At 40.6% G+C, this 27,772-nt stretch overlaps 1 protein-coding gene across 3 annotated transcripts in view; it reads right to left on the bottom strand.

The window, feature by feature from the left end:
- The window catches only part of scaper (S-phase cyclin A-associated protein in the ER), a 59,899-nt gene extending 32,854 nt beyond the window's left edge, over positions 1-27,045 (bottom strand). The window contains exons 1-20 of one of the 3 annotated variants that reach the window (XM_004553160.4): positions 26,721-27,045; positions 19,843-19,960; positions 18,982-19,058; positions 17,488-17,685; positions 14,912-15,012; positions 13,693-13,806; positions 13,068-13,183; positions 12,683-12,969; positions 11,839-12,183; positions 10,456-10,623; positions 10,241-10,307; positions 10,038-10,155; positions 9,586-9,697; positions 9,022-9,162; positions 8,783-8,938; positions 8,550-8,692; positions 7,922-8,003; positions 7,675-7,827; positions 6,385-6,492; positions 939-1,075 (exon numbers count right to left, since the gene is read on the bottom strand). In XM_004553160.4, coding sequence (XP_004553217.3) covers positions 939-1,075; positions 6,385-6,492; positions 7,675-7,827; positions 7,922-8,003; positions 8,550-8,692; positions 8,783-8,938; positions 9,022-9,162; positions 9,586-9,697; positions 10,038-10,155; positions 10,241-10,307; positions 10,456-10,623; positions 11,839-12,183; positions 12,683-12,969; positions 13,068-13,183; positions 13,693-13,806; positions 14,912-15,012; positions 17,488-17,685; positions 18,982-19,058; positions 19,843-19,960; positions 26,721-26,891 — 2,912 coding nt within the window. In that variant the 5' untranslated portion in view covers positions 26,892-27,045. Of the gene's footprint in view, positions 1-938; positions 1,076-6,384; positions 6,493-7,674; positions 7,828-7,921; positions 8,004-8,549; positions 8,693-8,782; positions 8,939-9,021; positions 9,163-9,585; positions 9,698-10,037; positions 10,156-10,240; positions 10,308-10,455; positions 10,624-11,838; positions 12,184-12,682; positions 12,970-13,067; positions 13,184-13,692; positions 13,807-14,911; positions 15,013-17,487; positions 17,686-18,981; positions 19,059-19,842; positions 19,961-25,478; positions 25,855-26,720 lie in introns of those variants that run through there. The other 2 variants (XM_004553161.6, XM_004553162.4) reach the window with 2 other exon arrangements.
- Positions 27,046-27,772: the final 727 nt, after the last annotated feature.

The raw sequence follows: 27,772 nt of genomic DNA, 5'->3' as shown, positions 1-27,772 counted from the left end.
CCACTGTTTTTTCATTTAATTACATCTTCAAGCTCGGTTGTAAAAGCGAATATTAAAAGTGAAAAGAATAGTAATGTTTTGATATGGTTCCTGGCCAGTAACGATGAGTCATCAAATTCAGTTTAGGGAATCAGTTTTCAGTGATCAAACATGGAAGATGAGGCATCCAAAGCGGTAGCTAGCTGGATCAAGAGTGTCGTTGAAAAAACACAAAACAAAAACATGTTCAGCAGATCACTTTTTCTTAATGTCTGCATACACATTTGTTAATATGATTTTTCAGCCCGTGACTAAGTTTGATAGATATAATATGCTGATTTATAATTCATTCATTCTTTTTATTGTGCGATTGCTGTCTTTTGAGGGTAAGTCTTCCCAATAATAAGCATCGGTACCATCTCACCATCTCACAGTACGCACTGCATGTCTCATCCCTCAAATCTCTTTTTTGACAGCCAGCTGGATTGATTGAGTTCAGGTCCAGGTTCTGACACACAGCAGCGTCACCTCCTATTTGTTGATTGCTATTGATTTTCTTTGATACTTCATTTAAAAATCAATAATTCAGAACAAGAAAAATAGGCATGGCTCATACATACTTGAACATACATCGCTGGTACTGAGGAAGGCTTCAGATTTGGCAATGCCATGGCAGTAATTTGGAGGAAAGCTCTTTACAGGTGAAAGCTGGAGAGCCACGGATCGATTTGCAGCTTTGCTCCCCAATCACGGAAAGTGGTCATAAATTAACATCATCAGTGTTACCTTGTAGAAAGCCTGGATGCACGTAACATCTGTTTTCCATATCGTTGTCACTCATAAAAAGAAAAAGAAAGGAAAAAAAAAAAGTCCTGGCTGAGGTTTGTCCTCTCCTGCCTGCGAGAGGGTGGTGAGAAAAATCGAGACTGACAGTAACAGAGAGAAAATGGATGAATTACCTGGAGTTCATCCTGGCGCGGAGCTTTTTGGCCTTCTTTCGTGCCTTCTGCCGCTCTTCTCCATCCTTCACGCTTTCCGAAGAAACAGAGCTGTCCGTCAAAATATCCACAATGTATTTTTTTAAGGAAAGATGCTCCTAGAACAGGGAAGAAAAAAAACAGAATATCAAAAGCTACTAACAAATTGTTCTCAGGTTATTGGTTATAACAAACTCCGAGAGCCGCACTGGAAGGAAAATAAGTAATTTTCTGCAAGTGCATAACTTTAGCACTCATTTCCTGGAAGGCAGACATTGTACTTTTATGGAAACAAATATAGGTTGCACCATGTCAGCCACAACACAACACTGCTGCTTGCACAAAATATACTGTTCCTGTACAAACAGCAATTAAACAGCATTTGCTTGCTACTTTTTACGTACAATTTTAACACTCTTCACTTTATACGCAGTAAACTGAAGGAAGGCAAAGACCAAAAGAAAGACTACACTGACATATCGCAGGAAAAGTAGTGTCTGTGTACGTTTCTCCTCTTTGAGTAGTGAAGATGAGTTCCAACGTTTTTTTCCTCCCTCAAAAATTTTGACTTTAATCTGAATTTGACAAAAAACAAAAAGACGTGCCCACTTTGTACTTTTTCCTGTGACCCTAATCCTTTTCCATATTATTAGACGCAACTTGTAGTCTTATGAATGTGTTATGTGACACATTGTTGCATACCTCTCAGTAACACCACTGAATACTGTAATTACTCTCAGTAATGAATGCTCTTTTGAAGCCACCTGCCTGCCCACGGACATGCTGCAGGCCAGGAGGTGTTGCTTCCTGTCAGACAAGTATGATATTTCTACTCATAGACAAGAGAATATAACCCAATTTGAACAGCATGACACATGCGGAAGAAACCAATTACTAAATTACACTGTCATCCAGCACCCCAAAGGATACAATGGCCCCAGACAAAGGGTTTCAGTTATGTAGGCAAGTTATCTTGTGTGATGCCACAGCCTTTGGTCAAAGTTTTTCCTGCACCTGCTCCCTGAATAGGGCTCTTCACCGAGAGGCGTCGTATGAAACAGTTGTCATTAGTTGGGCTCAAGTGTGCAAAAGCAAAACAAGTGCCACAAAACTAATGCCTAAAACTAAAGGATTACTTACTGCGGAAAACATACAGTGGGGCAAAAAAGTATTTAGTCAGCCACCGATTGTGCAAGTTCCCCCACCTAAAATGATGACAGAGGTCAGTAATTTGCACCAGAGGTACACTTCAACTGTGAGAGACAGAATGTGAAAAAAAAAATCCATGAATCCACATGGTAGGATTTGTAAAGAATTTATTCGTAAACCAGGGTGGAAAATAAGTATTTGGTCAATAACAAAAATACAACTCAATACTTTGTAACATAACCTTTGTTGGCAATAACAGAGGTCAAACGTTTACTATAGGTCTTTACCAGGTTTGCACACACAGTAGCTGGTATTTTGGCCCATTCCTCCATGCAGATCTTCTCGAGAGCAGTGATGTTTTGGGGCTGTCGCCGAGCAACACGGACTTTCAACTCCCGCCACAGATTTTCTATGGGGTTGAGGTCTGGAGACTGGCTAGGCCACTCCAGGACTTTCAAATGCTTCTTACGGAGCCACTCCTTTGTTGCCCGGGCGGTGTGTTTTGGATCATTGTCATGTTGGAAGACCCAGCCTCGTTTCATCTTCAAAGTTCTCACTGATGGAAGGAGGTTTTGGCTCAAAATCTCACGATACATGGCCCCATTCATTCTGTCCTTAACACGGATCAGTCGTCCTGTCCCCTTGGCAGAAAAACAGCCCCATAGCATGATGTTTCCACCCCCATGCTTCACAGTAGGTATGGTGTTCTTGGGATGCAACTCAGTATTCGTCTTCCTCCAAACACGACGAGTTGAGTTTATACCAAAAAGTTCTACTTTGGTTTCATCTGACCACATGACATTCTCCCAATCCTCTGCTGTATCATCCATGTGCTCTCTGGCAAACTTCAGACGGGCCTGGACATGCACTGGCTTCAGCAGCGGAACACGTCTGGCACTGCGGGATTTGATTCCCTGCCGTTGTAGTGTGTTACTGATGGTGACCTTTGTTACTTTGGTCCCAGCTCTCTGCAGGTCATTCACCAGGTCCCCCCGTGTGGTTCTGGGATCTTTGCTCACCGTTCTCATGATCATTTTGACCCCACGGGATGAGATCTTGCGTGGAGCCCCAGATCGAGGGAGATTATCAGTGGTCTTGTATGTCTTCCATTTTCTGATGATTGCTCCCACAGTTGATTTTTTCACACCAAGCTGCTTGCCTATTGTAGATTCACTCTTCCCAGTCTGGTGCAGGTCTACAATACTTTTCCTGGTGTCCTTCGAAAGCTCTTTGGTCTTGGCCATGGCGGAGTTTGGAGTCTGACTGTTTGAGGCTGTGGACAGGTGTCTTTTATACAGATGATGAGTTCAAACAGGTGCCATTCATACAGGTAACGAGTGGGGGACAGAAAAGCTTCTTACAGAAGACGTTACAGGTCTGTGAGAGCCAGAGATTTTCCTTGTTTGAGGTGACCAAATACTTATTTTCCACCCTGATTTACGAATAAATTCTTTACAAATCCTACCATGTGGATTCATGGATTTTTTTTTCACATTCTGTCTCTCACAGTTGAAGTGTACCTCTGGTGCAAATTACTGACCTCTGTCATCATTTTAAGTGGGGGAACTTGCACAATCGGTGGCTGACTAAATACTTTTTTGCCCCACTGTAGTTTATAACTAAAGATTCACAGGATTTCAACCATGGGAGACTAAGAATGGGACATTTGCTTCAAATACATATAAAATTGAAAAGAGAGAGAAAGAGAGCGAGAGAAAAACTAAGACACTGTCTTAATGTTCAAGAAAAGAATAAAAGAAATCAAGGCACTTCGTTTGGAAGCATTCTTGAATGATTTGGGTTTTTTTTTTTCAAAAGTAACAGAGTGTGACTCTAGTTCTAGTTTCTATACAAAGACGACACAAAACACGCCAGTTTAAATTTGACCACACACACAATCACAATATTAAATTCAATTAAATCTCAATATTACATTCCTCATTTAAAGTTGAAGCAAGATTTTCAAAGCTTCAGGACCGATTCACTGAAATGAATGTGACTGTAGTTTCCTCTGATTTGCATTTGCACACCTCTGCCCTCGTTTCACTGATATCACAGGTCACTAATATCTCGTGACCGTAGCTATCCCTCGCTTAGAAGACAGCAGCTCAGTAATCTCTCAGAGAGGCCATCCTGTGAACTGGCTGCTCACTTAATGGAATTGCTTCACCAACAGATAAAACACATCTGTTGGGAAAGACTAGTTACATAAAACGTATCCATTGGGATATAAATTCTGTTTTTCTTTGTTTTGTCTTTTTTGAAGGTTGTTATGTACTTTGTGAATTTAGGATGAGAAGATTTAACAACATATATTTACCTACCAAAGGAACCTCTGCAACAAAACTACACAAACACTGGTCAAAGGGCATTGCAGCTACACGTTGCCTCTGGTGAGAGAAACTAGATAGTACTATAAACATCTCATCTTCCTCTTGACACAAACTGCCCTTTAACAGATCAAAAAGACAGCCTACAGAAATACAAATTCTACAAGATATGCTCATCCAGTCCATCTTTTCTACCATACAAAGGCCAGCGTGGTAGACTTCCATTTGGCATACACAAACAGCCTTTTCATGCAGTCTCTTTGATAAAGAGATAAGACTCGGCTGCTAGTTGAGCAAATCACACAGTCATAAAAGAAGGACAGAAGTCATACAGAAAGCAAACAAAAAAGCAAATCAACTATTCCTTCATTATCAGGTAAATAATCTTAAATCGCTTGAACTACACAAATAAATTCTGGTGGAGAGACTGCTCTTTTAAACAGCAGCTTTGTTGCTATACCGAATCGACCGCACATCTCAAAACCGTGTGTGGTGGGAGAAAATTTCTGGACATTTCAACAGGCGTCTCTATTTGTATCTATCAGTACAGCTTCAACAAGTCCTTGAGGACTACTCAGTGCCTCGCCTAAGTCAGTTCTGATACCCGATGCAGCGTGGCGATCACTCTACTCATCGTGCTTGCCAGTCGCTAAAGACAAGAACAGCCTTTCCTCTGAGAAACCTATTTATTAATTACCCTAGATATAAATTCCTTGCGTTATATGGGTTTTGGATGTTATTTCATTATATCAAAGCAGAAAAAAAAAAAAAGGAAAGCAATCTCAAGTCCTCTACCCGTATATCGATCCACCCTGTTGAATACAAGTGAATTTTCAATTTAATTCACAAGTCTCTCAGAATGGGAGAGAATGAAAAAATATGAGGGCACATCGGCTTCTGCTGAAAAACTATGGAGTGACCTCACAGACCTCACAGCACAGTTGGACAAACCATCTTCATTTTAATTAAAAATCCTTCGCTGCAGGAAGAGTTATGGAGCCACAGTGAAAAATAGTTGGCAGCGGCGTGAATGAAATTGTGAAACTGAGCTTTGATATAAATAATATGTGGGGCAGATGAATCTATCCAAACAAAGTCTCTTCACTTTAAATAAGAAAAGATAATTCTGGACATCTAAATGTTATATATTAGAGGTACAGGAATGGCTAAAGCCTCAGTCCTGTAATAACACATCTAATACAAATTGTCCAAGCATGACATCAAGATTAAGATGCAGGATATTATGAGGATGACCTCAGCAACGACCTAAATTCTGAATGATTAGTGCTGAAAAATGACAAGTTAAGGTTGTATTAGGATTACTGCTAAAAATGTAGTGAATCAAGCAAATACAAGGCATAAGTGTTCATATATAAACTGTTTTTCTCCCCAAACCCAAGGTTATGATGCTGTCAAAAAGGAAACAAAAAGAAACTGCATTTGGAAAGGAAATGATTAAAAAAAGGAAAGTTATCAATTACTCATCACTGAAAAAAAAGCTTTGAATGAAGGAGCTGCTGAAGCCAAAGGTTCTGCGTACAGCACCAACAGTTGTCACCTTCACAATGAGCCCTGCTGAAAAGCCAATCTCATATTGCAGCCTGAGAGGTTACCTTGCATTAATGAGCTGCCTTCCCATGGAAAAGTGCTCCATGACACACAAAAAATAAAAAAGCCTGGAGACAAGAGGGTGATGTCAGTCCTCCACTGAAGCGCTGAACCTTAACTGAGTACATTTCAAGGCTCATTTGTAATCTCACAAAGCCAGCTACAGGCCTGTGGCAGTATATAAGAGGACGTATAAACATCAATAATGACCGTGTCATAAAAGACTGTGCTCTTTGTCTATTTTTATTTTTTTATTTTACATGAAACAGGCAGCAACAGGGCAATACTCTTTGGCAGAGTGAGAGGATGTTTGTTCCCAGCTGGGTGACAGTGATACGCACCACTTCCTCATCGGAGAGCTCCCGTCCCTGGATGCTGCTGCTGTCTCGCACGGCCTGTTGGTGCCTCTTGCCCTTGGTGTGGCTGAACAGGTGCACCTCTGAGGTTATCTACAAATACAAACAGAGTGGTCAGAGGTCAGTGCTGTGGACACAATGGAGAAAGAGGCAGGAGAAGGTCAACAGGGCCCCATGTTGCCGTGGTGAAACAATATACCACAGAGACACATACACTGGGACAAGAACTGCCTCCTCTAAAGCTTAGTTTAGAAAGGGATTTATTATGTTTAGGTCAAGCTCCATATACTCTGCTATAGCAGATTTGCACGACTGACTGTTCAGAATACTCATCTTATCATATTTTGGGTCTTGGCATAACCCCTAGGTTCATTCACTAAAATAAGCCAATACCAATGGATGAAGATCTTGGGGCTGACAATGGTTAGAGCAATTGCCATACATTATGCTGCAGTGATATACTTTTGTATCTCACTTAATTGTTCTGGTTTTTATTATATAAACAGAACTTAGGGCAACCATGTACATACAAGGAAAAAAAAAGAAAAGCAAGCTGATGACAACAGTTGACTCATCGCAGATTGCTGACTAGCTGTAGCGGATGTTTGAGAAACAGGAACTAGAAGAGACAGGTGTACAACAGGCAATGTTTTCCTGCCATTTCTGGAAACAGGCCCATTTGGAATGGTTTGTGTTTAATATAATTAAATAAAGTGCTTGCTGCTGACCCATCTATGATCCCTAGTGTCAGATGCTGGCCAAGGTCATCTAACATTTTAACAAGATTCCTCCCCACCCCTTTTTCTGATGCTGGTTTGAAAACTCAAGGTGTCCCACCCTTGTTTTGGTGGCAGCCAGTTAATCAGAGATAAATGTGTCTGCTCGTTGCCTGATGCTCCAAAGAAAGAAAGGAGGGGGGGGGGGGGAAGGCATAATCATGGCCAGTCATAAATCTGTTTAGGTGACTGTGTTTAATCGGTGCTGTTAAATCCTCATTTAAATGTGGCCTCTTTCAAAACTCCTCTGAATCACCTTCAGGTTAGTAATTCTGTGTACATACAGCCTGTCAAATGTGGTCTTCTTTTTTTTTTTTTTGCTTTCCTCATGTTTATATATAGCAAAGACGCATAAATATATTAGTTCAGGAGATTAAAATAAAAATATTTAAGTTAATTGGTAAAGTTAGTTGTAGAGTTAGTTAATAGTTCGGATACTGCATTAAATATTAGTGAAGTACTCTAACTGATCCAGAGACTGATTGGAAACTTTACATACCACAACTCCACACAGTGAACACTGTTTCTTGCGCTCATATGGTGTCAGTTTAGGTGCGTAGTCTGTGTTAGCATGTCGACCACTGCTGAGCTCAGCAGCCTTTTCTTTCCTCTGTTCAATTTGCTCCATATGCCTGCGGCTGCTCTCATCATGCTATGGAAGAAACCAAAAAACCCAGGTCATACGAGAAACATGGACTCTTGTCTAATGTTTGTTAAAGAAGCAAGGTGGCGCTGTATAAATGTACCTTCATCTGAATTTTCTTCTGCAGCTCCTCCATGGCTTCTTGTTGAGCAGCGCTGAGAGCAGCCAGACGCTCCTCTCGGTCTCTGCAGATGGGACATAAAATGACAAATAAGTGCATCTAAAAGTCTTAAAAAGACAGCAAGAATCAAAGTGATGTAGCCTGTTTAATCAGAGGGTGCGTTTCTTTTTTTGACACTACGACTTGTAGATTTCATTTGAATAGAACGGCTATTTCAGCTCATCAATCCACCCCTCAGTAATCCATAATAACAGAGAAAACATCTACAATAAAACACTTAACTACATCATTCATAAAAAATAGCTAGATACTTTGCTGGGCCACTTAAAGTTGTGGTAAGCTGTATTCTGCTTACTGGAATAATTTAGCACCTCCTCCAATGTTTCATTGTGAGCAGGAAAAACTGCACAACTATATCAGGACAGTTTACAAAGTCACAGACAACTGACACTGTATGAAAGTCTTGTCCTGGGCTATTGATTGGTGACTAAAGAATAAAAATCAGATATCTTCCCATTTAAATCTTAATCTCTCAATCTTAAACCGCCCCCTCAAAGGGGGACAAAAAGTAAGTTTTCCACTCATGCTGAAGTGATTTGGAAGTACAAACCTCGCTCTTTCCCGTGCTGCATCCTCTCGGGCTTTCTCCTTTTCCTGCCTCTGCTGTTCAATACGAGCCTCCTGCTCCTTCCTCTTCATCAGCAGCTCCTCCACTCTGGCCTGTCGCTCTGCTTCCAGGACCCGCTTACGCTCCTACACAGGAGCGGAATAGATGGGGGATTGGTAATTTAAAAATCCTATTAGAGAACATAAATGAAGGCAAAAAAGGTTTTTCTTAATCACCTGCACAGCCTCATCTCTGGCCTGCTTCTCCTCCTGCCTCCTTTGTCTCTCTTCTTGCAGTTCATTAAGTCGTTGTTCATATTCACTTAACTTGGCAAGGGCATCGTGCCTTTTATTTTGGGCTTCCAGGGTGTTGATGAAAGCAATTTCATTCACCTGCAAAAACACATCCTTGAATGACAATATGAAAATATATATATATATAAAATGTATGACTGCAAGAGATTCGCTCTTAATACCTTGGCCTCCTCTTCTTGAGCTTTCTTCACAATAGCCTGCAGTTGCAGCTCCCTCTTAAACTCGGCGTGCAACAGTTTTTCCTCCATCATCCTCCGCCGCTGCTCCAACAACTCCTCTTTCCATTTCCTCACATCTTTTTCCTGCAGAAAGTGAAAAGCAAGCAGCAAGAAAAATCCACAGTGTATTCTTTAAGACCAAACAGACAATAGATTCCTGACCGCTCGGTTTCTAACCTCTGTCAGTGTGTTCACGTGGGGATTAATGAGACTAAACACCACTTCATGGATTTATGTGGTTAACCTGAATTATTCTGGGACTAACTCCTCTTGCCATGGCTGAGAGTACAAAAACAAACTTCATGAAAGACTGTTGATTTTGGCTGGGAGTCTCCATTACGACTGCCTGTGGCCAGCTGGCCTAGATGTGACTGGAATGGGTTACAATATTTGGTGATTCTATCGGGCAGTGTGCTGACAGAATCTCTCGCTGCGAGCCAGGCTAAGCTTAGCTTGCATGGAACTTCTTCGCGGTGCTTTCCGTCAAGTTCATGCAGACTTACTCACCCTCTCCAACAGCTTCTGCAGCTTGAGCGTCTTTTCTTCTCTGAGTTTGTCCCTCAGCTGCTGCGCCTTCAGCTGTTTCTCCTCATGTTTCTTCTTTGACTCTGCAATGGTCCTGTCAAAAATATGGAAATGCATCATTCATCTCTTTCCCTCTCCTTATCAACAATGTGGAAGGCAGACGCAGACCCTAACAGACACCTAGGGCCTGTTTAGACATTCTGGGTGGTAAGCTAAAAAGAAAGAGGTCAGACACAGTAAGTGAGCCTTTGATTTTCCGGATGCAGGGATCAATCCTTGTCAAAGTAGGGGAGGGGAGAGGGCTGCTAAAGAGTAAACCTTGGTGCTGTTCAGGAAGGCAAAAAGAAAAAGAACTGTGCTGATCTCGTTAGTTTGAGTTACGAAATAAGCCAACTAGCCGGGAAAAAAAGAAAATGCAATATATGATGTGGTACCTTTTACGTGACGGTGAGGACAATTTCTCATGCATGTGGATGCCGTGTCCAGGAGGCCGAGCGGGCTCTTCCTCTACCATGTCGCCCCATGATGTAGTCTGCCGCCATGGTTCCCGAGCTACAGGAAGGACAACAAAAATAGACTTGAGTGCAGTGTTTACCTTTACAAAAAGTGTTTAAATCTCAGATGTTGCCTTTCATACCATCATAATCCGCCAGCATGTCATTCCAATCTATATTAGCTCCACAGCTTCCATTACCGATGCTGGCCTGTGGTAAATAATTGAGGGTTGTTTTTTGTTTTTTTAAATAGTAGATTCATAATAACAAAAAAACATCTTAAATACCATTTTAATGACTGTCAAATTAAAAGTACCAAACATTCAAAAGCATAATAAAAAAACATGACGGATCTTACAGAGAAGTCACTTTCATTGTCAGTCTCCAGGTCATTGTTCTCAGCCTGAATCTCTCTCGTCAACTGCTCCTCCTCAGCAATGGCACTAGCGATTGCCTCTTCGTTAGCCTTCTCCAGCCGGTCTGCCAGCTCCTCTTTCTTGGCCAGGACCTCTGCCATAGACTGGGGCTGAACAGAGAGCACAGATTCCACCTCACACATATTTCACATTCCATAAATGTTAAAACTATCCCACTGTACACCAAGTACACTATTCAATATTGGTTTACACTGAACATTTGGTTCAAATACTAATTTTTTGTGTTGATTTGAAAAATAAAAGTTGCAGAATTGATTCCTCTTTAATCAAAAATAGCACTGAAGAAATGTAAGTAGTTAGATTAGATGAAAGCTATATTATCCAATATCTCTCCAGCACCACTGAAACCTTACTTTCCTGAACTATTCCTGAACCAAGAGAGAAACTGCTGGTCAATGAGCTATTAAATACTAAACAAAACAGGGCCACTGTTTGTAATTGAAGAAAAGCGTTCATGAGAACATCTGTATATATTTTAGCTTCTGTAAAGGTGATTTGATTTGTCACTGGAACCAAATATAAGGGGGGATAACATACCAACCCAATCACAGTTTGTACAACACAATCACCACAATTCTCACAAGTGAGGAAGCATCCAAAATACATGCATGGCACATTAACAGTGAGGATGAAGAGATGGTAGAAGGAGGCATGGTTTTGCTCTATGAAACTAGCAATTTATTTAAGGGTTTTATGTATGAGGACTTGAGGTATTATTGTGAAAATAAGGGATTATTTCAGGGCCGGAATTACTCTAAATCAAGCGTAAACTAACAAGGAAGAGGCTTCTCAAAAGGATCTGCATTTGCAGCAGTATACACGAGTAGTTTTCAGTGTAGGTATACCAGTATTCTGCAAAAGATCAGACTAGTTAATATTCAGACTAAGGGAAGGTTCTACATAATATAAATCATATTTAAATGCAAATTCATCCTTTAATTAAATGGAACTGTGTGTTTGCATTCTCCAAATGAGGCCTTAAAGAAAAGACAAAGCCTGAAGCAGAAGACAACAGTAATTAAAAACTTTATACGGAAATAAATAAATAAATAATTCAGTTTGTGGAGCATTTTGTGCTCAGTAAAACTTGGTTGGAGTAGGTTGAATACAATCTACATCTACACACAACTATTCTTAACAGTGAATGGTACTACAACAACACTACACAGAGCTATATACTCTTGCCTGCACATTTGGTCTGGAGGTCTCTTAAGATTGACTTTGTTTAGGCGGTGAAAGATCCTTGGGGATCCCTGCCCTCCCAGCCCTCCCCTCCCTCTGCTCCTCCATCTCTCAGCACTCACAGTAGAAAGCTCTGTGGGGTCCAGCACACTCTCCAGTTTCACCGCTGCCATGGGAGTCTCGGCCTGTCCTGCAGCAGATGTGGCCATGCCCTGTGACGTGCCCCCCTCAGCCCCACTGTCCCCAAAGGCCAACTGTGTACTGAGGCCATCCGTCTGGGGTAGATCTAGTGATGTGGCGAGGGTCACGACAGAAACTGGGACTGATAAGGTAATGTCTGTGGGTGAGGTTATGGATGGGGTGTGCTCTGGGGGTTGGAATGGGGTAAGGGCTGCTATGGTGGGAGGCACGTCTTCACAGGGTGCGTCGACACACTGCCCCGAGCCTTGTGGACTCTCTGCTGGGGGCTGCACCGACAGTCACACACACACACAAACACACGCAAACTCAATTAAAGACATGCATATATAAAGCAATTCATGAAAGCAATACAAAAATAAAACCAAAACAGTCACTATTGGACACACAGCTGAAAAACAAATCATGCAAGGAAGCTGGAACCGACATGCCCTAAATATCCACTTATGATTAAAATAAACAAAGAATGCAAATACAATTTAGATAGCTATAACACACCCTTACCAAGTGTGTCTTGATGCATTGTCTGCGTATTTATTTCATGACAGTGAAGATGGGCTTTATGCCTCTGAAATGTCAGCGCGCAATCAATCGTTTCAAAGTTGATATCCCCGTCTCGACAGTCTGTCTATGAATACCATCAAGCCCAAACAAAAACAAATACGGCTGATAAAATGGTCTAGTGTTACAATACACGCTTATCATGAATAATTGATATCCAGGGACTGTTCGGGCAGAAAGACGTCACAAGGTACTAAACATTAGTACCTCCATTATTTGTCCATTCTCTGGACCTTCAACCTCCTCTTGTGGCTCAGGCTCCGAAGGGATTTGCTGCTTGGTGTCTGTCTGACTCACGTCCTTGTGGCGGGGACACTCGGGACGGAGTTGCTCATTTGCTTGTGGTGGCGCACGCGACTGGTTACCCTTATTGTTGTCCTGTTTTGGGGTGACGCAAGCCAAGACAGGACTGACCTTGGCAACCATGGCGGCAGAGCGAGGTTTGGCAGTGCGTCCTCGCTGTACCGTTTCCCAGCCTTCTGCGTCCTTTTTACCTGTGAACACACAAGGCGCTCCGTAAATCAAGGAGAAGATTAAACTGCACTCTCTTTTAAGTACAGAGTGAAGTGCGATTTTATGAGGGGTTTCTTACCAGGTTTTTCTGCCTGGGATGTTGTGGGTTGACAGGAGCCAAGGACGGACTGAGTGCACTTTACTCGGTCTGCCCAGCTGGGGCCTGTGTGAGAGTGCCTGGTTGCAGGAGGACCACTGATGAAGACACATACAGAGCATGCATCAGAACAAACAAATGGCCATTAAACTCAACAGGTACAATCCCCTCCTTCAATGTCTGAGCAGCTCCTACTGTGTTGCCTGTCTGTAAAGCTTCAGCAATCTTAAGAAAGCGTCTAGCCAAAGCATCTGAGTACATTCCACTGTGAGATAGCAATGGACGTATTGGACAACAGGCCTCCGTCATGATCAATATCCATTTCCTGCAGCATCAGATTACAGAGCGGTGCACATATTGAACCGATGCTTCAGCAGACTTTAACTGACACTTTCATCTACACCTTCCACTGATTCTGCTGCCCAAGAGTGAGACACTCAACAAATTGCATTAAACAAATGCTTCATTGGCTGTCTTGCTAGATAGTCTGCACTTCCTAACCTCTACAAAAACAACCATAATGCATCATAACAAATATTGATTGGTGAATCACAGGATGCCTTATGATACAATGCTAGACTGGAAACAATAACAGGTAAAAGCTTACCCAAAGTTGAGGGCGCGACGTGCACCTGGCGTAGGTACCATTCTGTCTGTGGGGCTTGGCATCACATGACGTCCCGGAGACATCTTACGCACCTCCCAGGCTAAAGAAGTTGGCCTGAACAAAAGTGAAAGTGCCGTACATCACTAAACTTTTTCTAGTTGCCAAACACAAACACTTGACTCACACATTTGCGAAATCAGTCAGATGGTTGATTCACTTGTAGCAATGTATGCAATAAATGAAGCATGTAAAAGTTCCAGGTTGTTCTATTGATTAACAGCCCGTTTCAAATTTACAGCTGCAATGGTCACTGTGTTAAAGAGAAGCCAATAAACTGCTGGATCTCTTTGAATTAAAGCCAAGGCTATTGATTCATTCTGTTTGTGACTCAAAGCCAGGGACCGGACACCCGCATTTTTGGTTCCACCTCAGGGAGCAATTCAAAGTGGGAAGAGAATGAGAATGAAAGAAAAACAAAAACAATGGGCCTCATACGAGTTTGGAAATGCCCCTTACTATGACCAGAAAATAGTACCGTTCAAGAGTACTGTCGGATTTAGGAAAAAAAAAAAAAAAAGCACACAAACCAATTTTGTTCTGACAGAACAAAACTGTGGGTATGTTAGTAAATCAAAATCGGACCTGATTTGGTTTCACATCTCAATCTGCATGCTACCATGCGTCTGTTTCTCTATATAAGAAAACAAGTTTCCCTAAGTGGATTTCCTTGGGAGTGACATATTGTGCATTAAATATCTGGAACGTTTTGTGCCCTTTATTTTGTCTGGTCTTTGTGTTGGTAAAAACTAGTATTGAAAAGGTTGCATATGTTTAATGGAGGAGGGGGGGGGGGGGGGCTAGCTTACACATTGTCAGTTAATATACTATGTTCTAAACATGCAGTTTAATTCCTTATTATTGTTTATGAACATTTTTTGGCTTAGCTTGCTTTGGAAAACTGTAAATAGTAACTAATAAGACACCATCACTACATCACAGTTCAAATATGTGTCTTTACATTTTTTTTTGATACAGTCTGGCTTCCATCAATTGTAAGCATGATTTGAGGCAAATCTAAATGTCCTCATAAAATAATGTACTAAATGTGTTTGCACACAGATTTGTGCACAAAATGTATGCCTAGTTTACAGTCAGATTGTTCGTGAGCAATGCTTGTGAATGAGGCCCACTGAAAAAGTGAAGAGCATCTTAAAATGACCTGTTCTGAGCATCTGTTTTCTCCAACTTCTCCTGAAGGTTGATCCAGTCTATGAGAGCTTTGAAGTCCCGTACATAGTTGTCCAGCATCATCAACACCTCCTGAAGACAGCAGGTATAACAGTACAGAGAAACCACAATTTAGAAAACACAAAACATGAATAATAAAAAAAATAATAAAAAATATAGCACACAAAAACCCCTCAAGTTTAAAATAAATAACTGATGGATGTGCACTCAATATTTGCTCAACACTAAAAGCATTTTAAAATATTCTTACATATCCCTGCAAACACCAAGAAAAATCCATTGCAGTGTCTGCTGTAAATTGTGCAAACCACAAAGCAGAATTCATAGTCATACGTTTCCAAAAGGTTATTTAAAAATAATCATTAGCTGATTTTGATCTGAGTTTGTAGTCAGAAATTTTTAATTCACTTGTTCCAGCGTTTAGGTACATTTGAGTATATTGAACATATATTATTGACTAAAATAAGATATTTCAGTGTGGTACCATGGACCACGGGAAATAAGGTTTGGCATGTTTAACCCTTTTGTGACACTTTATTATCAAAAGGATAAACTGAAAAAAAGAAGTGAAAAACAGCCTTTTTATTATCTTCGTCACAGATTTTTTTTCCTAAAAAAAAAAAAATAAAAATAAAAAATTGTACTTAACGAATTAAAAACTGACAAAAGAGAACTTGCAAAGTTTTGCTAGAAAGCAGGAGCTGATCCGCAAAGTTTCAATGAATGTTAAGAAAAACACTTGACTGAAAGCTTCAAGAACAATGAAGGCAAATTCCTTTTAACAAATGCCCATTATCTGCACTTGTACTCAGCCAGTGTTGGTTACTCAGAAGTGGTAGGCTGTGGAGGGGTTTTTTTCTCCCCAGAGCTCTAATGAAACAGACACAACTGATTGATGGGGAGCATGAAGGGAGTGGTAATTGAGAGTAAACCTTCACAGTGCTTTTAGTTAATAGACAAGTCAGTCCAGTGAAAGATGCATTGAGCAGGTTTGCTGATTAGGGCTGGTTAACAGCCAGTGTCTACTGCTGCGGCTCGCTTCATTTGGTAATGAAGGTTTGCTGTGCATTTGACAGCTAAACCAACATTGAGTGAAAGCACCATAAAGCAGAGGACAGAGAACAGACACGCTTAGCCAAAAATAACCACCAAATAATAATTCATGAGAAATGGATTTAACCTTCACGAGGCATTGTCATAAAGCAAGAGGGCCAGTAAAAGCTTGTGGTCCAAACAAAAATGATCAGCCATGTCATGTTCAGTCAAGGTCAGACTTATTGACTTCTGGGAAGGAAATATTTTATAGTTCACATTGTCTTGTGTTTTTTTTATTTTTATTTATTTGAACGCCAGAAGTCCAGAATAGCCCGTTTCTGTCCATGTACACAAGTTAGAAAATACAAGTCTTAACTGATCTCAAAGCAAGAAGAATACAGAGTATGTTTCTGGCCTGTACTAGGTGGGTAAAATAAGCAGTTTGTGTGAAGTAATTAGAACTGAGGTTGTGGGGATTATGCTTAAACATACAGGAATCATTCTGCTATATGGACAATTACCCTGTAAATGGAAAAACATTAGGTCAGGGCTACATTCCCCTCAAAATTGCATAAAGTATTACAGTAACAGAGCTGCGGCAGAGAATTACTTCCTGATAATGATTGTGTTGATGTTCATAAGTTTTTAGGTGGAAAAAATGGTGAGCCGTTTGTGTGAGAGAGTACACATGCTGATTGCCCACAGCTACACCAGGGGATTGTGGCTGGGGGCTATCAGAGCACTCTGCTTCCCCTCCAGATGACTCCATCATTTATCAGTGTCCATTAAGCCCAAGCTGGGTGGGATGGGGGATTATGAACAGCGCCCAGCTTCATGGCCATTAGACAGCATTAGCGTGTCGAGAGATATAGTGGTATGAGAAAGGAAAAAACACAACTAGCAGCTTGTTGTCTGACACAGGACACATGACAGCGTGCTGATCACGCCACAGGGAGCTGCGCTGTGGCAATGACAGCGAGCCGACCACACCAGAGGGCTGTGGTACTGACCGCAGACCGTTACCAGGACAATGATCAGCATAATGCACCACGGCAGAAGAATCAATGACCGGTACTATCACGCCCATACGCTCTGGAGCGACATATCAGTGCTACCAAAATACACTTCCGCAAAGCAGAGAATCAGAAATGTTGGTGGTTTATGTCAAAGAGCGGAAACCGCCAAACCCTGTTATTAACATGCATACATATTGTTTACAGTCAGTCATCAATATTATTCATGCCAATGTGAAGAGAGAGCCCTGTGATAATTGTCTCACCAGCAAGCCTTTAGAGAGCCCCTCTGACATTAAGCAGACTCGAGATGAATGTGAGATGTTTGTCATGCTTTCAATGTCCCCCTCTAGTGTTCACAAATCATACGACATTTCAAACTTGCTAAAGACATTTGTACTGGGCAGGACATAAACCCAGTGATCCCAAAACTAGGATCAGCATTCCTATGCAGAACTCTTCCCCCCCCCCTTTTTTTCGCTCCTCGATGCAGACTAACCTTGCATTCTAAGACGCTCTGATCAGATTCACAAGTGACGTAAATCTCATCCACAGCCCGACGCAGATTATCAAAGAGGAATGCCCAGTAGCGCGCTCGCAGGTCCACCTTTCGGGGCTGTCTGACTTTTGTGGGGCTCTTCTCTGGCCCCTTTTCCAGCAAAGCTCCAGCTGTGCCTTTATTTTCCACGGCAGCATTCTGTGGAGAAAGAGCAAACTGAAAAGCTCCGTCTTCCCCCTACCATTTACAGGTGCTCTGTAAGGATTTCTGCTGACTAAGGCACCGAACATAGGTATCATAGAGCCAAGATAATAGCAAATATGCTGGAAACATTACGTTGAACTACCACTTTGAATGCAAACACCACAGAAAACACCACAAGCAGAGCCCCACGAACAATAAGAGAGAACATTTAGGAAAATGGCAAGAATATTTTTTAAAAACGTAAACATACACATTATCGCAATCTCTTGACAAATTATCTGTACTTAAGGCCAAAAGTAAAACACAAAGCACTCCAGTTTATTAATGAGTCCCTTTATAACAGTATGGTGTGCTTTACTTTTAGGCTTTAGTTTATTCATTTGTTTTATTTCAATATCTAACTCACAAATTTAAAACAAATATCACTTCAAAGCCTTTAATAAACACTTACTGTTTAGTGATTAAAAAAACAAAACAAAATAACAACAACATTAAACTAAAATTTGACAAATGGTTAAAAAAAAAAAATCAAATTTGAGATCTGCAGGTAAAGAAGTTTGGACAGTAACCCAATAGCTTCTCATAACTGGGAATCTGATAAGGAAATGACTTCTGACTGAGCTCAATTAATCTTTTATTCTGAAAATCTCCAGTGTCCAATAAATAAAGAATAAGATATATTATAAATTTTACCTCACTGCATATTTTTGGTTTTGAAATGTTTTTCAAACAGCTACTTGCACTAAATAATGAAGATTTCCAACTAAACCCTGATCAGTTTAAAATAATGATAAAAACTAAGTGTTAAATGAGAAACTTTGACTGCTGAAGCACTGACATCACAGTGAGCTGAATTTTTAACATCATGTGGCTGGATTTGTAGGGAAAGCACAAACACTGACTGCACAGCAGTGTTACAGAGTCATGCTACCTTTACCTCATTATTTTTATATGGAAGGCCACTCACAAAGAAACTAACATTATTAAACATTTAACAGTCCAGTTGATGCAATAATCTCTTGTATTGGTAGGCACAAATAGTTTGCCAAATTTCAGGTGCATATGAGAGAGAAGTACACACTGTGAAGGCCCATCAGAGCGCTAACTTGAGGCAGATTTTGGTTGCATCCAGGAGAAAAATATTAAAGGACTTCATACAAAGTTTCGCAACCACCACAGACAGGCTTGCATCAAGTTCGTTTTTTAGGGTTTCAGGGGCATGAGGCAGAAGTCAAAGATGAAATAAGTTAGTAAAAAGTGCCCTCTAGTGTTGGAGGACGGTATTCCAACCTGCTTTTTATTCCTTTGTTGTCCCGAATTGATTCTCTGAGACCTGGAACTGCCACTGGAGTTGCCTTTGGACTTTGCTAAGTAAAGAGGAGAGAGGAAAAAAATATGAGGCTTGCATTTAGATAGTGGATAAATAATCAGAGCTTAAATCTGGCCAACAATGAATATATAATTGTTGTGACAAATAAATACGTCACATATGTAAAAAAAAAAAAAAAAAAGAGAATCATTGAGAAGTGAAATACAAAATAAACACTTGATTGTAAATGATTAATTATAGAGTTGCAGAGGATTAGGTAAGCCTTATGTAAAAAAACAAACAAACATACAAACACAAGATTAAACTACAATTTCAAAAGCTGGACCTTAATTCATCCTCAAACTTTGGAGCAAAAACAAGGCCTTAAATAAATAAAACTGAACTGACCCACAAATAAAAGAGAAGCAGAGTGAAAATGAGAAAAATGGGTGAGCATGTTGAGTGGGTTTCTCAGAAGTGTTAGGATTAGACTATTTCAAAGACAACCCCCCCATTGTCACCATTTAAAAACACAAATATATTTTATTTATTCTAAAACACAAGAGCATGCATCAAGTTTAAACAGTCTGCTTAAGAAATCTGAAGTACTCATTTTATCAGTTGAGCCATGAGAAGAAAAATAACCATCTGGTTCCAGTTGACAGTGTACAACAACATTTTTAATGAATAACATATAAAATGCTGAACAATATTGGCAAAGACAGATAACCATATCCTGGGGTCACGGGCTATCACCTTTAATAAATTATCCACGACAACATCTGCAGCATCATAAATTAACGGCATAAAATTTTTTTTTTACTTTGCATTAAGCTACCAACCTTCCTCCTCTTTGCTCTCTAGAGGGACGCTCCAGGCAATGAGGTTTCGAGCAGCACGGCCCTCTTCAGCAACTATCTTTCGCACTTTGTCATGGCTGTTGGAGCGCTGAAATGAAGCCTGCGGGACAGACATAAGACTCAACACATTAAATCTGACTGGATTTTCCCCCTTCATTTTATTCTCGACCTAACAAAGGATGAATCAGAGTGTTAGTCACATTATTTGTGCCAGCAACATCAAGGCTCACAAAACTTTGGGCCAGCACTCTTCAGTTTTTGGTAGCCCAAAATAAATTTAAGTAGCCCGAATAAAAAAAGAGAGCAATTTTTTTATGTTTTGTTTCCTTTACAATATTATACATTAAAGTATAATATTGTAACGGAAAAAAAAAATTAATCAAAAATTGTTAAAATACAAATCACAACAACTGTATAAAAATTACAATCATCAACTCAAATACTTGGTTCTAATTGAACAGAAATTTCTATGAACTTGCAAGAACTGTGTAGAACATGAATCAGTCTGTGTCAGATCCTGAATCGGAAATTTCCACTGAAGTCACGGGTAAGACGTAAGTGGAACCAAGATCTAGGCCATTTGCTTTTTGAAGTTTGCAAAGACTGCTAAATTTTGCCAATGGTAGTTCACTCTTTGCAACATAGTACGCTGTTGTAAACAGATTTTTCAGGACTTCTTCTTGTGCTTGGTTTATTTTTAGTATGTTTTTTGCAATTGCTGTTTGTTCTGGGAAAGACATTGCAGACTGGTCAATAATGCATTTTTTGCATTTCTCATGGGTTCTGATGGGGTCTTTCTTAAAATTACTGGTCCCAGTAACAAAGGCGCTTGTCGACTCAGAAATCGAATTAAACTCACAACACACCTGGCAGAACATTATGTTATTTAGCTTTTGTCCATGAAAACCAAAAAAAGCTGCGCTTTCTTTTTGCCTCATAGTCTGATTTGTCATAACTTTTCCGTTTTGTGGTAGGCTTTTCTTTGGCTGCACCTTCTTCACCCTGACCTGTCTTATTTGGCTGAGCAGAACTAAAATACCGGTGTAAATCCTGCTGCTTTTACACATGTACTTACATAACGGTCAGCGATTCTCTGCGCAATCAACCTCTATGACATGTTTAAGCTTGCTGCGGGAGATTTCACTTGTCACGTTTGAATAGTAAGCTAATGAGTGATAAATGGTAAATGGCCTGTATTTATATAGCGCTTTACTAGTCCCTAAGGACCCCAAAGCGCTTTACATATCCAGTCATCCACCCATTCACACACACATTCACACGCTGGTGATGGCAAGCTACATTGTAACCACAGCCACCCTGGGGCGCACTGACAGAGGCGAGGCTGCCGGACACTGGCGCCACCGGGCCCTCTGACCACCACCAGTAGGCAACGGGTGAAGTGTCTTGCCCAAGGACACAACGACCGAGACTGTCCAAGCCGGGGCTCGAACCAGCAACCTTCCGATTACAAGGCGAACTCCCAACTCTTGAGCCACATAAGACGATGTCAGAGGAATTGGTGCGCAATTAATCGTCACTCACCAATCAGTGCTGCCGCACTCTACACACCGTTCGCGCGATCGCAAAGTGACAGTGAAAGCAAAAAAACAAGCGCAAATTCAAACGCGATTTCAATATGTCACACATTGACAGTGGCTCATCGATGCCAATGACATAATTACTCAGCTACATTTTTGAAAGAATGCAAAAGCATTGACATATAGTTTTCCTATGATAGCCCGACGGGCAGGGCTAAGATAGATTTTGGTAGCCCGACTGGAAAAATTGCTAGCCTCGAGTCGTCGGGCTAGTGATTTTGCGAGCCCTGAACATGTCTCAAAAAACTTGGAAAGGAGGCAACAAAAGGGTTGTGGGAGTTTTTCAGAAGTAAAGATGGGCAAAGGTTCAATCTGGAGAAGTGCATGTGTGTGACAAGGCTGGAAAATCAGCACTGGCCGCCATGACCTTTGGACCGTCAGTTGGCACTGCATTAAAAATGTTTTATTCTTTTATAATGATAACTGGATGCATTCATGAACACTTCTAGAAATCACTGTCTAAACACAGCTCACCATACCATCCACAAAAGCAGGTTAAACCTCTTCCACCACAGTCCATGGGCCAAAGCTAGAAAGATGATGATAAACCACACACAGTAGCCATTAAAACACCATGGCTTCATAGCTGAAGAGCTAGAATCCCGTATCAAGAAGAATGGGACGACACTCATCTCATAAAAGACAATAGCTGATCTTCTCAGTTCCCAGAAGTTTATGGACTCTTGTTTAAAGAAGAAAAGATGCTACACAGATGCTCAAACATGTTCTTCTCACACTTTTTTTGTTGCCATCACAAAACTACCTGATTTTTTTTCTTTATAAAGTACACTAAGTAATTTTTTTATGTTATTTAAACGAATAAAACCTAAAACAAAACATGTTGTACTCATAAATATACACTGATAACTGTGCAATGACATCTTCTAACAAATTAACATGTTCTCATAAACTTAGAAGTAATCTAGTAATACTTCAGACATGTGACTGGTTAGTGTAAGTCACCATGTTGTCTCGCCATCTTGAATACTATAGCTGAGATGAGTGTCGGCATTCTGGCTAATCACATTTTATGTATGTGGCCTGAGATCGACCACATATGTAGTTCGCCTCATAAGTTACTTTTAATTTAAAAACCACAAATAGCACTTTTAAACTATACATAACCATTTAACATTTGTACATGTACATTTTTTATCAACTCTTTCTCAGTATGCTTTTATCCTCCTCGACCACTGCTCCGTCCCTGATTCCAACTCAGCGTCTTTCTCCTCACCTAAAACCTAATCTCCTGAATTAAAGTCAGGGCTCTAACACAGGAAAATGGACATTAACGTGGTCGTTTATTCCTGATATTATTGCAATTACTTATTGCCAGCACATTAGACAGGCAACGAGCCACATAAAACAACAAACAGCTGGTTGTAAGCTAACATTGTGCCAGCTAATATTAGGCTTGAGTGACATTTAAAGCAAAAAAAAAAAAAAAAAAAAATTTGGGGCAGTAAGAACACAGAATTGCTATTGCAATCTACTGACATCTAGTGGTGAGATTTTACACACTGTTCCTTTGAAATGGCAAATTTTCTTAGTTCAAACATTTGCTATGTTTTCTATCTTCTAGTGTGAATAAAGCATGGGTTTATGACATTTGCAAATCCATGCACTCTCTTTTAATGTACATTTTACAGACCCAGTTCAAATTGGAGCCTGCACTGTCTTATTTTATTATAAATGGTAAATGGCCTGTATTTATATAGCGCTTTACTAGTCCCTAAGGACCCCAAAGCGCTTTACATATCCAGTCATCCACCCATTCACACACACATTCACAAACTGGTGATGGCAAGCTACATTGTAGCCACAGCCACCCTGGGGCGCACTGACAGAGGCGAGGCTGCCGGACACTGGCGCCACCGGGCCCTCTGACCACCACCAGTAGGCAACGGGTGAAGTGTCGTGCCCAAGGACACAACGACCAAGACTGTCTGAGCCGGGGCTCGAACCGGCAACCTTCCAATTACAAGGCGAACTCCCAACTCTTGAGCCACGCTCACTTATACAATAAATTAAGTAAACATTCACAGCTTAAAGTAAATAAATAAAATATGTTTGTGACCCACTTTTTATGTTCAGCATAAATAGAATTGTAGATAACATAAAATACATACTGACTAATTCTCACCCAGTTCTTTCAACAATAATAGTTTTATGAGCAATGAGCAGGCCTGAAGCCTAAGCACTGTTGCTATGGTTACTTCAGTTTTAATATACCTCAGACACTGATTTTGTTCAGCCGTTAAAACAGTGTTCCGCAGTACAATGTGTTTTCATTGCCCCAAAAAACAAAACATAACGGGCAAAAAACACTCAAACAAGGAAATCAATGGTACTTTATGTTCATTCAGTGCATTTTCGGCAGATTTTTATGTCAAACAGTAAGCAAAAAGTACATTTATAGCAATTTTAAAATTTTGCCATAAAAGCTCTGATTATGTTGCTTTGATATAAAAGTGTATGGAAGCGGTCTACGAGGTCATACTGTGACAAGGAACAGCTAGAGGCTGAGGCTCTAAACCCGTTCTGTGCAAAGGATGCATCATGGTTGACCTACACATTGAGTATGCATCAGTGAACTTGACTTTAACCCTGGGTGAAGCCGACACTGCGAACCAAAATAAATACAGCGACATCACATTCATTAAGAACCCATGTGATGAAATGTAGCATCGGCATCTTTCTGGATCCATATGTCATAGAGAAAATAAATGGCTATTTGTATCTCTTAGACAGCTGATGCATTACTGCAGAAAGAAAAAGTGGCTGAACAATAACAGCGCAAAAAAGTGGTGTACCACTGCAGTCTGCTTGATTTAATTTGGTTCTTACATAACTAAATATTCTGATTTCTGGCAATCAGCAGCAATCAGAGGTTTATCATTCTGCATCTTCCACTTAGTGTGTTTTTCCCCTAGAATAGACCGTACCACTTCTGCACTTGTCATTAATTATTTACTCTACTGTTGACTAGAGTCCAGACCAAACTTGAATATTTTAGACAACTATGAATCATAGTTTTATACCTAATGAAAATAACTATATAAAATAATAAACATTTAAAAAAAAAATCTAAACTGAGAGCCAGTTCTTCTCTTAACAGAAATGAGTCATGGAACAAATCATTCTCTCTTTTCCTGGATGTCTCTCATGAGCGCTACTGTTCAGATAAAAAAAACAAAAACTGTCCTTTTACCACATTTGCAACTGAAGAGATGAGGCATACGTTTTCAGAGGTAAAAAAGTAAAAATTAGGGCATAGCTTAAAATAAAAACAGTATATACATACACCACCTTAAATTCAAAAATAACAGAATAATGTGAACATGGCTCATTTGGCATTACACATGCAGAAACAGAATGCGTGTATCGGTCTGATACCATTTAATGTCCCTAAGGGAGATACCCAGCTGACCTACTTTGGTGAGCAAAATTCTTTACATATCAAGTGGCCTGAGCTTTATTTTGTCAAGTGGAGAATAAGACGACACAAATATTTAAAAAAAAAAATACAATAAATCTCATTCAACAACACAAATCCATCAAAGTAGCAAGAGCTACTGATGCAGCCTGTCCTATCTCTTTACAGTAAATGTTTACTCGGTATCTCCAGTGCTTGGCAGCCAGTGGATGACAAATAAGTGTTTTGAAAAAACCTTACCTACTCGCAACTGATGGCTATCGGAGTGCAGCAACCTGAGGCCAAAAAGGCTTAAAGCAACATTCTCTTTATCCACTTAATCAGCTACAAACAAGCTGTCTCCCATTGCACCATAGAAGAGAAAGATACAATGTGGAGCCTATCTTCTGCTGTCTTCTTTGATCAGGCAGTCCTTCCACATGCACAAGAGAGCATGTTTATTTTCTAGACTGTGCTGAGTAAGGGGCAAGTGTAAGGTTTCCCTTCTGGCAAGGTCTACAAACAGAAGTAGCAAGACAGTGGAGTGGGTGAGAACAAGCTCATTAGTAAAAGCAGTAAAAATCCACACATCACAGGATACGTACAGAATAGAAGTACAATCTGTAAGCAGGCTCTTCGTCTTTATCCACTCCTGACATACTTGACAGCCCACTTCAGGCAACCTGTTCCCTCTCACCAGCATTGCCACTTGTGCAAGGTGACATCGTCATCTGACAGCAGGACCAAAATAGACTCCCTATGTGTAGTCCACACTGTTATAGCAACTTGCCCAGCTGTGTTAACTCCTCTCCCAGTGGCAAGTGAGAGACAAGTGCTCAGTAGCCCACCATGCCTACCTTTTACTTTGACTATTCTGTTTGCAATTCTTGCCTGTAATCTAGTCTGAGCCCCTAGCACTCTGCTGAGTTAGCAGCCACCTCTTAGGCCCGACTCCCTGCCTGCTGCTGCCTATCTGCCTACCACTGCATGCAGCTTCCTATATTTACAGCTCCCCTCCTCTCACTGCTCTGCATCAGAGCCCCCGCTCTCTCCCTCTCTCTCCGCTTCTCATTTCTCACTCTTCACTCTCCTTCTACCACAACACTGCGCAGTCATGTGCACAAAGCAGGCCTGGCTCTCTGCCCCCCCCATCCTGTACTTGCCAGTGATGAGAGTATAGCTGCAGGGTCAGAGACAGTGTGTGCGAATGCAGTGCATTAGCCACACAAAGTGATGCTTTAGATCTGAATGGACCCGGCATTCAGTGATTCATATGCTGCTGTGGGACAAGACATACAAGGCCACATGGTTTGACCAAATACAAATGGTGCAAACTTGGAAAGTCTGTAATAACACTTTGGGACAAAGAAAGGAATCAACATATTTTGATATAGGCCTGTTTACATTACTGCTGTTTTAATTTACAAAACAGTCCCTTTACTTTCACAGTTTTGCTTTAATAACATGACAATACATGTATGCAGACAATTTGTAAAAATGATTAGCATCTTCAAAAATGTAAATTTTATTGGGTAAACTATTACTACCACCACTACTACTACTACTACTACTACTACTACTACTACTAATAATAATAATAATAATAATAATAATGGTGATGGTGATGATGATGATGATGTAGGCATTTTTCTTAACCAAGAGGACAAAAAAAGGTAGAAACGAGATTTGACAATATCACACCATCAGAAAGTAAGGTCACCCAAAATATGTTTATTTATCGCGAGAACTTGAATTCCTAGCAAGGAATATCAGGGAATTTTTATGTTCTTGGTTAAATCAAATGTTTTACTTCAGTTGTTAGCTGCGAAACACAAAGCAGCGCATACCTTCAAAGCAGTTATGGATGCATTCTTGCTTTTGCCACCTCCATGCGAGGAGCCTGAGCTGTTGCTACCAGACCTTTCCCTCCCGTCCCCGCCTTGGTTGCTAACTCTTGGGCCGAGACGGTGCTGCCCAGCTCCGCGCCGCCGTCCATCATAGCGGTTGTCTTTGGACATCGACCCGCCTAGTGTTCAACGCTCAGTCGGTGACAAATTAAAGTCTACGAGTAAAGTCGCCCTGTTGTCAGAGGTGATGGGAAAACATGTCAGATAAATACATGACACTGTGGATAGCGTAACAGATGCAGGAAGTCTGAGCACCTTGCGTTTTTGACTGGCGTTTGGATGGTCCAATGAATTCGTCGTATGGTAGAACCAACAATGGCGCCAGCCAATCATGTAAATTATAGTAAGGTCAAAGGGTGGGATGCATTTTCGAGGAGGCGGGACTTCGAATTGTCTACCATGGCAACCACTAAGATCAGGCGGGACATTCAAGGAAGTTTGGTTGATTTGGTAGGACGTCAAGTCACCTTCAAACCGAAGGAAGACCACGAGGTGGAAAACCTGACTTCAAAATAAAGTCTTCTGGGGGGGGAGGAAAGTACATCACATTACACTAGCATTAAATCACTAGTAAATCGCGGGGGCAGTGTTTTTTGTTGTTGTTGTTGTTGTTGTTGTTGTTGTTGTTGTTGTTGTTGTTTGCTGTATACATATTAAGTATATCAAAAGGCATTGGAACCTGGTTCCATATAAGCTCTTTTTTTAAAATCAAATTGGCTTGCTTGCTATCCAGTGGGTAACACCAATGACTGCATAAGCCTTACAAACTACTGCAAACTACAACTTCATGAACAAGTACAAACGAGCATATATTGAAAAGAGATTTAAAAGAACATCTTGCTAAACTTTTTTGTATGTGGGTTAAATGTATATTCTGTGTTACATGTACTCTTTTCCATTCTTTATCATTTTCTTATTCTTTTCCCCCTTGTTTCCTAAACACGTTGTGCCTGTGTGTAAACTAGTGAGGTAGCCATTGAAGCCTATTAGCC

The sequence above is a fragment of the Maylandia zebra genome, linkage group LG7 (assembly GCF_041146795.1).
Source record: "Maylandia zebra isolate NMK-2024a linkage group LG7, Mzebra_GT3a, whole genome shotgun sequence".
NCBI classification, from domain to species: Eukaryota; Metazoa; Chordata; class Actinopteri; order Cichliformes; family Cichlidae; genus Maylandia; species Maylandia zebra.
This window is presented reverse-complemented; position numbering and strand designations above follow the sequence as displayed.